The 11,501-nt window shown below is 37.3% G+C and overlaps 2 protein-coding genes across 2 annotated transcripts; both read left to right on the top strand.

Moving 5' to 3' along the window:
• The first annotated feature begins 1,751 nt into the window (after nt 1–1,751).
• Nucleotides 1,752–6,301, top strand: LOC127957962 (histone-lysine N-methyltransferase SETD5-like). Its single transcript, XM_052556705.1, has 6 exons — nt 1,752–1,853; nt 2,080–2,242; nt 2,757–2,949; nt 3,227–3,466; nt 3,845–3,913; nt 4,319–6,301. Exons 1-6 carry the CDS (start codon nt 1,754–1,756, stop codon nt 5,684–5,686), a joined length of 2,133 nt encoding a protein of 710 aa, XP_052412665.1. The 5' UTR covers nt 1,752–1,753; the 3' UTR covers nt 5,687–6,301.
• LOC127957642 (uncharacterized) lies at nt 5,689–9,591 on the top strand. The gene is made up of 4 exons (XM_052556265.1): nt 5,689–6,301; nt 8,131–8,226; nt 8,946–9,088; nt 9,586–9,591. Exons 1-4 carry the CDS (start codon nt 5,692–5,694, stop codon nt 9,589–9,591), a joined length of 855 nt encoding a protein of 284 aa, XP_052412225.1. The 5' UTR covers nt 5,689–5,691.
• Nucleotides 9,592–11,501: the final 1,910 nt, after the last annotated feature.

The following is an 11,501-nucleotide window of genomic DNA, read 5'->3' as shown; positions in this document are numbered from 1 at the left end:
TTTTGTCATGGTGATTTTTTGAAATAACAGTAAAAAGTAACCAGTAAATGTCTTTTATTTTTTTAAGTGCAGCTTCTAAACACTTCAACAAAATGTACACATAGAAGACAAGTCATTCTGAGGAAATATGCATAGTTTCATGACTATACAACACATGGATGATAGAAAATTAAAAAAAAACTATCATACATCTGATGTCACTCTGTCCCTCTGTCACTGTGGGTAATGTGTGTGTGTGTGTGTTCTGGTATTCATCGTTGTGGGGACATGAGTCTACACAGTCACGTCATGGGGACCTCTTGCGTTGTGGGGACCAAAAGTCAGGTCCCCATAAGGGAAAGCCATATAAATGATTAGAGGAGCTGTTTTGAAGGTGATGGGCGGAGTTTCAGCGATGGCCCATAGCACACGTTTATCCGTGAATGTGTGAGTGTGAAGGGAGTGCTCAGCTGCGCCCCCAAACATTTCTCAGCGGTACTGCGCGCGCTTCTTCACACACGTTATCTATATATGGTAGGCCCCGCCCACTTCCTCGTCCTCATTAGGAACGATATCAGCAGCAATATGAAAATATGCGTATTAAGTGGACACTTCACACGGACAGACGATAAGAAGACTTTACAGGAGATACCGACTCGAGGAGATTGTTTGCAGGAGATTCTGAAGTTGTGCAGAGCAAAAAGTTAAATAAAAGGTAAGCACATTTAAAACCAATTAGGTTAATTAGATCTAAAGTCGCTAGCTAGCTAGCAGTGGTGCTTATTAACTGTTGAGGCCTATGTATGGCCTGTGATATTTCTCTGTTTTTCAATTAGCGATCGCATAATCATACAATTTAAGAATCATTTTTGACTGAAAATCTTTATCAAATCTTCAGCCTGCCTGATTGCTAATGTAGCGATTCTTTGCATATTAAGTTGCTTTCTGTCTGTTTTGCTTTAGTTCTGGAAGGGGAATTATTACTTTTTTTATATTAAAGAAATGTTACATTTCTTGTTTGGTCACGGGCTAAAATCGCGTTCTGGAGGGGTTATTTAGCATTACAAAAATTAACTATGGTTTTTTACAAAAAAAATAAAAATAAAATAAAACTGTTTAGATGTTACTCCATAAAAAAAAAAGTTTTTAGTATAACAAAAACCTCTTTTTATGTCATATTATTAATATATAATTATAATTATATATTAATCATATAATTAACTGGGCTCGTGAGAGAAATGAAGCAAAATAAAAAAGGTATGTAACGTTAGCTTTAAATGAACAAATGATTAAGGTTAATCTTCGATGTAGTAATGACAGTAGTTAAACTAAACCAGGGTTTGTATGGAGAGGTCGTCCATAAGAGTAGTCCAAATCAGCAGTTTTCAAGGCCTGGGATTATATAGGAACAGATTGTCATTTTGTGAGAGATTAGGGCCTAAATTAATGTAGTGAGTTGAGGCCCTAAACGCTAACATTGTCCTAGATTTATGTAACCTTCAGTTTTGATTTGTCACATTGATAACTGTAACATTGTAATGAACTGTTGCATTACGTAAGTACAATACAGTGTTGCATGACAATAAAGATAAAATCTGCTTAATAAACACCTTAGTTTAATTCTGCATATCTCTCCATAATCGGTGTAATTTTTTAAAATACTTTTTTATACTTATATATTTTTTTTTTTATATATATATATATATATATATATATATATATATATATATATATATATATATATATATATATATATATATATTTCCAGATTGAAATGCCACCACGAATCAGCCCTCTTAAGGATGCCATGCATCATGTTGTCACGAAGTCTGACAAAACTAAATTAGAGGTGAACTACATCAATGCGGTGAAAGGTAAGGTGGTGTCTGGTATGACTGATTTATCACTTAATAATTACGAAATATGGAACCATAACCTTGTGAGTATGGAATAGAAAATCTATGTTAATTAGGAACCAGGTTGCAGAATATTTCAAATAAGCTACTATTAATGTGTTCTGTGTGCACAATTATCACCCTTTTTCTCTGCAAGATTTATTAATTAATTTTTTTGGTGAAAATGTTTTTGCTGTATCTGCAGGACGTGGATTATTTGCAAAAGGTTCCTTTTGCAAAGGAGATTTTATTGTGGAGTACAGGGGTGAGTTGATCAATTATGCAGAGCTGGAGAGGAGAAGAAAACTCTACCACCCATCCTGTGCTGTTTTTATGTTCGAGTTTAAGTGGAGAGGGAAAACATGGTGGTAAGAAGTCACATTGCACCAAAGCTATATTCGTTTTGCTAAAATAAGGCCACATTTACACTACAGGTCTTCATGACCAATTCTGATTTTGTGAATGTATCCTTTTTTTGACAACGTGCTTAGATTTTTTTTTTTTTAAGAGTGACACTTATCCAGTGTGTGCATTTTAAACGGCATTTGGTGACAATCTAAAAAAAAAAAAACAGTTACAGTTTCAATTTCAATAGTACATTCATTGTCTTATGAAACTAGTTTGACCAGTTAACAGTTGGCTAAGGGGTAATTAGTCCTGAATTAGGCCTGAAACTGATCTGATAATATCTGAATCCATGCTCTTCATTTTCCTTCTTAAACGCTGGTGACTCTTATCTGATCTGTGCCACATGGGATGAAGAAAACTGGAATTGGGTCAATTGAACCATGCAGTGTAAATGCAGCCTAAGACACTGATTTGTGTTGATGCATTATAACACTTGTTTTTATCCTTTTCCCTTTTTTTTCTCTCAAATTTAAGCATTGATGCATCTAGGGAAGATGGATCGTTTGGGCGGTTAGTTAACGATGACCACCAACATCCAAATTGTAAGATGAAGAAAATCGATGTGAATGGAAAGGCACACCTGTGTTTATTTGCGCTGAAAGACATTAAAGAAGGAGAAGAAATCACATATGATTATGGGGGAGACGACTGCCCATGGAGAACCCAAGTAAGTTGCAGAAATAACTAATTTTTGGCTGTTGAAGAAATTAGAATTTGAATCTATTAGAAATATGAAAATAATTTGTAACCATTATGACTTGAGGGTCGGTGTTTTTTTATTTTATTTTTTTAAGTACATTGAATAATAGGGTCTTATGTTCTTAGACCAATTTAGTGGTTAAATGTGGGGGTTGTATGCCTGGCCTAATGGGTAAAATGTTACCCCCCCACCCCCATGTTTCCATGTTGTGAAATCTTCTCATTATTGGTGTTGTCTCTTGCAGGAGAGCAGCATTGCTGCTAATAGCAGAGCAGCAGGTGACTCTGATGCTTCTCTCCAGTCACAGACTCCAGTGGATGATGCTTCTCTCCAGTCACAGACTCCAGTGGATGATGCTTCTCTCCAGTCACAGACTCCAGTGGATGATGCTTCTCTCCAGTCACAGACTCCAATGGATGATTCTTCTCTCCAGTCACAGACTCCAATGGATGATGCTTTTGGTCAAACCAGGTCTCCTCAACAGGTACGGTCACATTTATCAATGGAAAGTCATGTCTACTGTCAGTTTTTTCCATGTTTTTGGGGCATATTTTGATGCTTATCTGCCGTAAACTAGTTCCCTCAACATTTTATCAACATGTGTCCAGTAGGTTAGAGGTAGTGGAATATTTGGGGAGTTGAGATGTTGTGTGAGATTAGATGAATCTGGTCCCCATGAGGAACAATAAACGTTGTGTGTGAAAGGTCCCCATGAGGCCCGTTTTATTCAATATGTGTGTGTGAGCGCAGACAGAGGATGTTGGACAGGGATATTTTTCACTCTTGATCTCTGGTCAACTTTTTTATTTTCATATTTCAAATGCAATAGAAATGTCAAATATTGTTTATACTTTGTTTACAGATTGCAACCCAGAACCACAGTGAAAATGAGATTTTTGTGCCAAAACTGAGACGGACTAAAAGTGTCATAGTAAGTTTAAGTCACAACAAGAGACGTGATGTCTTTTTTTTTTTTTTCTCATTCCTAAGATCATTCTCCTCATCAGTAATTTATGTAATATTAATATATTCTCATGTGATATTGACTGCAAAGTATCAGATAATTATTCAATTTTATTTTACTTTAAGACCAAAATGATCAGTTTTTTTTTTTTTTTTTTTTTTTGTCAGAACAACTGTTCATAACTTTTGCACTGAGAACTTTATTATAACATGGTAAGAAGCAGCAAATCATCACATGTGACTTGCAAAATTGAGGAAAAAAAAAACCCTCAACAGATTAACAGAGACACATTAAATTGGCTACTATTGTCAAAATCAAATGATCAATTAATTGCAGCAGTTCTACCCATTTCTTTCTTTATTTTATTTTTAGATGAAAGATACAAATCTTGAAGATTCTGATGAGCTCTTTGATTCTACACCAGAGAGTTCCGATGATTATGTTCCAGATACCACTTCTGAAAGTGACAGTGATGTTAGCCTTACACTAAACCAGGCAAAACGTCGGCTTCTTGATGAACTGGATATTGATCAGTCTGGCTCAGTGAGTTGCCCTGATTGTGACACCACAACGTCAGACAAAATGCACAATGTTGCGTCTGAAGCATCTGGAACAGGAGAAGAACCCAGTTCAAGTCAGAACACAACAGACGGAATAGTTGTTAGTGCATACCAAAAAAGAGATGGTGCTAGAGTGTACAACAAGAGACATTACTGCTTGTACTGCAGTAAACCCTATGCTAAGATGGCAAGGCATCTAGAAAGTTCACATGAAAATAAGTCTGATGTGGCTAGAGCTCTAAGCTTTCCAAAGGGTTCAAAGGAGAGGAAAAACCAGCTTGATTATATTCGCAACAGAGGAAACTATGCTCACAATGCAGCTGTTATGGAGTCAGGAAAGGGGGAACTAGTGCCATTTAAACGACCACGTAAAGAAGTGCAGGGAGAAGATTGCATGCATTGTGCATACTGTCAAGGACTTTTTACAAGAAAGGTCCTGTGGAGACACATGCGTACTTGTAGACTTCAACCACAATCAGACCCTCCCAAACCAGGAAAAAACCGTGTTCAGTCCATGTGTACCTACACAGGGCCTGTGCCTTCAAACATGACCAAACAACTGTGGGGAGTAATCAGTGCCATGAATCCTGACCCAATCACAGATATAATAAAAAATGACAGAGTAATTACTGATATTGGGCAGCACTTGTTGAACAAAGGTGGGCTATCAGATAAGAATAAACAATGTGTGCGGGAGAAGATGCGAGAACTGGGAAGATTGATTCACAATGCCAGGAAAGTCACCTCCTTAAAAACACTGGAAGATTGTGTAAATCCAAAGAAGTACATGGAGACCGTCAAAGCTGTTAAGTATACATGTGGGTATGACAGTGAAACCGACAAATTCTTGATTCCATCTCTTGCTAACAAGCTTGGGAATTCCCTGGTTAAAGTATGCAAACTCTTGAAAGCTCAGGGCTTAATCTCCAATGACAAACAGCTTGTGAAGAATGCCAGTGAGTTTCAAGAAGTCCATGCGAATAAGTGGAACGAGATGATTTCTGCTACAGCATTGAGGAATATCAGGGAAGCAAAGTGGAATGTGCCCACGCTCATGCCCTTTACTGAAGATGTACAAAACTGCATACTTTTCTCAGTCAAGTGCAAGATGAGTGGTTCAACCTGCTCTCTGAAAGTCCATCTACTAAAGCCTGGATGGAGCTGGCCAAGGTGTGTCTAGCTCAGATGATTCTCTTTAATCGGCGGAGAGAAGGAGAGGTGGCGAGCATGCCTTTGTCTGTGTTTTTATCAAGAGACACTTCTGATCCACATGAGGATGTGGACTGGGCTCTCTCCGAAGTGGAGAAGAAACTCTGCAGACACTTCACAAGGGTTATCACCAGGGGAAAGCGTGGTCGGCCAGTTCCAGTCCTTCTGACTCCAAAAATGCTGTGTTCCTTAGAACTCCTTGTTAAGCAGAGAGAGGCGTGTGGGGTTTTAAAAGACAATGCCTATATGTTTGCTAGACCAGAAGCCATGACACATTTCCGAGGGTCAGACTGCCTCCGTGGCTTTGCAAAGGCTTGTGGTGCAAAGTGTCCCAAGGCACTGACATCTACCAGGCTGCGTAAGCATGCCGCGACCCTTTCAACAGTGCTGAACATGACCGACACCGAGATGGACCAGCTGGCAAACTTTCTCGGGCACGACATCAGAATCCATCGTGAGTTCTATCGACTCCCTGAGAAGACCCTGCAACTAGCCAAGATCAGCAAAGTTTTAATGGCTCTTGAGCAAGGAAGATTAGCTGAGTTCCATGGCAAGAACTTGGATGAAATTGGGATAGATCCTGATGGTTTGTTAATTTAATAGATTTTTTTTTAACCATCTATTCCTATACCAAGTTTGCAAACCATTATATACCACTGTAAAGTATGGAGCCAGAAGAGTCTCAATAAAGATAAATGCACACACTACATTCACATATGCACACACAGGATTCATAGATGCACACACATGATTCATAAATACACACACAAGATGCACAAATGCGCACAAAATTCACAAATGCACACACAAAATTTAAAAAGCACAGAAGATTCACAAATGCATACAAAATTCAGAAATGCACACAAAAATCAGAAATACACACACAATTCAGAAATGCAAACAACATTTACAAATGCACTCAAGATTCACAAATGCACAGGACAAGATTCACAAATGCACAGGACAAGATTCAGAAATGTATTTCTGATGCACACACACATATATCTTGATTCACAAACTGCTTGCGGTCTGTGAACTTCACTGCATTTGTGTGTGAATTTTGAGACTCCCCTGACTTGGCTCAACACACAAATGCTTTTTTTTAAACAGGGAATGATCAGCAACCAATCAGATGTCTCCCTTCTTTTAGCCAATCACAAGAATGTGGGGGATTGTTTACTTATAAGCCAATCACATGAACGTGTTCACACAGCAATTGTATTAAATTGTATGAAAATACAGATGTTTAGATTACAATTCAGGTTTATTTTTTATTATTTTTTTACTAAATATAAATTTAAAAATGTCTCAATACATATAGCCCAGTGACTGCAGAAAAAAAGTTAACCATGGATTCATAAATTTGCAATAGGCAATTATTTCATTTTATTGAAATATTTTAATGAAAGTAAAAAAAAAAAAATGTTTAAACCTTTTTGAATATTTAAATATATCTAAATATTCTTTTGGATGCAATATAGAAGTCACTTTAATTATAATATTCAGTCCCTACATGAAGAGAGAGTCAGTGGTCCGCTGCGAGAGGAAAGTGGCTCTCTGGCTGCGAAAAGTGGGTCTCCGGCTGTCGTTCGCTTAGGAAAGTGAGTTGATCGCCGCGTGAGGAAAGTGAATCGTTCGCTCAACTTCGCTGCTTGAGGAAAGTGAATCGTTCGCTGAGGAAAGTGAGTCGCTCGCTGGGTGAGGAAAGTGAGTCGTTCGCTGCGTGACTCGTGAGGAAAGTGAATCGTTCGCTGAGGAAAGTGAGTCGCTCGCTGGGTGAGGAAAGTGAGTCGTTCGCTGCGTGACTCATGAGGATAGTGAGTCGTTCGCTGCGCAAAGTGGGTCGCTGGCTGCGCAAAGTGAGTCGCCGGCTGTGTGAGGTAAGTGAGTTGTTCGCTGCGTGAGGAAAGTGAGTCGTTCGCTGATTGGCTTATAAGTAAACAATCCCCCACGTGGGGTGCATTCTTGTGATTGGCTAAAACAAGGGAGATATCTGATTGGTTGCAGATCATTCCCTGTTTAAAAAAATGCAGTGAAGTTCACAGACCGCAAGCAGTTTGTAAATCAAGATATATGTGTGTGTGCATCAGAAATACATTTCTGAATCTTGTCCTGTGCATTTGTGAATCTTGAGTGCATTTGTAAATGTTGTTTGCATTTCTAAATTGTGTGTGTATTTCTGAATTTTGTGTGCATTTCTGAATTTTGTATGCATTTGTGAATCTTCTGTGCTTTTTAAATTTTGTGTGTGCATTTGTGAATTTTGTGTGCATTTGTGTATCCTGTGTGTGTATTTATGAATTATGTGTGTGCATGTATGAATCCTATGTGTGCATATGTGACTGTATTGTGTGCATTTATCTTTATTGAGACTCTTCTGGCTCCATAGTAAAGCTGTATTTTGTACTTCCACAGAAAAAGTAGTTGACTGTGATGAGGAAGAACAAGTTAATGACTGTGATGAGGAAGACAGGAGCATACAAGAGGGACACTGTTCATCTACTGTTGACGGTTTGTATTACTGTCAAAATACACCATTACATTTTGTAGTTATTGATTGTTATCAGTCAAGTGACTTGTGAAAAACTGATGGGCAAACACATTGTTCCAGCGCAGAAGATGATTCAGTACACTAAACAAGTATTTATTTTTTGTCAAAACTACTGTCAAAAGCTATTCTTCAACATTATCATTTTATTACATATGATTAAGTATGAATATAAATTTATCTATTTTATTATCAACATGTTTTATTGTAAACTTTTTGTTTTTGAGGAACTTAATACTATAAAATTAAGGGTTCATAAGAGAAAGTTACATTTATTATGTAAAGCTAGCTGATCCACTCTCTTCTGTTGGGTGGGTCGAGGCACAAAACGAATTGTGACATGATTCCTTTTTGACTAAAATAAAACGAAGTACTCTGTTTAAAGAGTTTGAGCTTATTTTTTCTAAAATGTTTCTTGAAAAGACATGATGTAGATTGTAGTTCAGCTATACTTGCAATGATTAAAACAACTGCACACTTTAGCGTTAATTTCACTTACGGTATCTACTGTATAATCATGATTAAAATCATGAGTTGGACAATAACACCCATCACTTGTGCATTGTCAGAATTTTATAGCACATTTACTACTATTTATTTTATATATATATATATATATATATATATATATATATTACTTCTCTTTCTGAAAATGTTGAACTTTGATTATTTTCCATCAAAGCTTCAGCCGAGGTGGCACTTCCTGCTACCGAGAGGAATATGTCACACAAGAGAGGCAAACCATCATCAGAAGTGCCGATGTCTTCAGGAGCCAGTGCTATGAGACCACCTTGCAAAGGTGAACTCTTTACACATTTCTCTTTGGTACGTCTGTTGTTTTCTGTAGGATTAAATTCAACTAGAATTGTCTAAACGTTGCAGTAGCAGCCACATGGTAAAAAAGAATGCTCATTTTAATCACTAAGCTTATATCTGTTTGTCATTTTATCCCTGAGAAATTCTAAATTCATGCCTCTGTCATTTAAAAGCCACCAGTTACCCTACGCTGAAAAAAAACAAGAGGTAAATTTACTTAATTTTTATTTGGCAAGTTTTTGCACAATCATTTTTCAAGTAAATGTAACACATTTGGAAATTAAGTAAATCTACTTAAGTAAAAAAAAAAAAAATAAAAAAAAAAAAATGCATTGCATATTGTCTCTAGAGAGGGTCATAGATCCTTCTGAAATTCATAAATGCACCGTATCTGGCAAGAATATCAATCTCTCTCTCGACAATTCAAAAAATGACTACAGACACCGGGTTATATCACAAATTTCTGACCTAATTCTAGTTAAAGTACCCCTTTTATGCTTACTCAGGTATGACCTTTTTATGTAGTGTGTAATATAAAAGATCAAATGTAAAAAGGTCAAAGTTCAGGACAAATTAAATTAGTCTCCCAAAAGGAAGAAACGAGTCCTGCGTAATTCCAGACTTGCTTCCTGCATGAACCTACACAGGTTTGTAACAAAAGCCCAGCCTCTGGTTTTCATTGGCTGTGTGCGAATGTGTAATTTTACCTACTCTCAAACAACGTTAGAACCGACAACAGACTGGGACATCTGACCAATCAGAACAGAGTCGAGCTTCGATAAAGGAGGGTTTAGAGAGAGATCGAATCCTTGAATGAATTCAGGATTCAGAACTTTAGTTTTGAATTCCAGCATACACTCTTAATCATTTCTTATTTTCTGATCACTTTAAGGTAAAAGTAGCCAGACGAAAGCTCCCTGGCAGCAGGCAGAGGTGCAGGCGGTGGAAAGGCACCTGAAGTCATTCATCATATCTGGCACTGTACCAGCAAAGAGTGACTGTGAGAAATGTTTGAAAGCTGAACCACAAGCTCTGAGGAACCGCGATTGGAAGACAGTAAAATTTTATGTTTATAATCGCATTACAGCTTTCAAAAAGAAATTGCAGTGCAGATAATACTGTAAAGATGCAACTATCTGGCATGGCAAGTTTTGTTAAAGTTAAAGCCACAGCAGCACTTAAAGAAACAAAATAACTTAAACCGTTAAACCAGTGCAAGGCCACATGCTGAAAGCATTGGTCTAACAAAAGTTGAAATCCATGTTTGTGAAAGGAAGCATGGTGAGAGTTTATATATATATATTTTTTTTTACATTTAGTATAACAGGACTTTTGAGGTTTTGAGGTTTGACTTAGAGTTATGTGAAATTTAACTAAATAAAAGTTGAATTCAGTCATTTTAATCTGAATTATTGTCTTGAAGTTCAAGTAGTAGTAGGTTTATTGTATTGATAAGTATCCAGTGAGTAGTAGCTGATGTGGGGTGGTTGGCTGGGGCTAAACACTACTTTAAAATAATATAAAGAAAGAATAGTTCGAAGTGGAAAGGTTTAAATGTTTGACTTGTGGGTATGATATGAGTTGGAACATATACAGGCAATCATTCACTATGCTAAATCCTTTGTATTTACATGTGCAAAATGCAACTTAGAGTCGTCCTAACTGAAGATAACTTGCACTGAAGGATTTGTAAAACATGTCAGTGCCATTGTTTTGTCTCAAAATGCAAACCAGTAATGTTTTTTTCTAAGGCATTTTAATAGAAGCTGTTTCTATACCCAGAGGTGGGTAGTAACGAGTTACATTTACTTCGTTACATTTACTTGAGTAATTTTTGGGGGTAACTAATACTTTTTGGAGTATATTTAAAGACTTTATACTCTTGCTTGAGTAAATTTTTTTGGGAAAAATCTGTGCTTTTACTTCTGTTACTGTGGGTGACGCTCCTCTCGTTACTTTATCTTAATGCAATAAATGTTGTAAATGCTTCAGTTTATTCCAAACGCGCAGTCTACTTTTCTCTGGGAAATGAGTGATGCCCATTCGTGAATGATTCATTCTTTTGAGTCAATTCTGTTCAAAGGCTTGCTCAAACCAGTTGGCAAACGAGTGAATTGGTTCATGAATCAGTTTGAATGAGTCGTTCAGTTCCCTGCCGCACGCGCTGAGCGTCTGAAGCAGTTCACTCAGAGTTGTAACGTTTAAGATCAGCAGCGTTGAAAACGTGGCTATGGAACTGCACTGAATTGAAAGCAAATCTGCAAAAGCTATTATTTGCTTGCGATGGAGATCCTTATTAGATGAACACCGCGTGTGCTGTCTACTGTTTAACAGGTAATAACTTGGGCCACATTCGATTACAGTACAAGATACCACTGTGACATTAGTTTGTTGTACGTGTATGGCTTATGACAGAGGGGAG

This window comes from Carassius gibelio, chromosome B5, assembly GCF_023724105.1.
Source record: "Carassius gibelio isolate Cgi1373 ecotype wild population from Czech Republic chromosome B5, carGib1.2-hapl.c, whole genome shotgun sequence".
Classification (NCBI taxonomy): domain Eukaryota; kingdom Metazoa; phylum Chordata; class Actinopteri; order Cypriniformes; family Cyprinidae; genus Carassius; species Carassius gibelio.
Note: the sequence above shows the minus strand (reverse complement) of the source record. Positions and strands in the feature narration are given on the sequence as shown.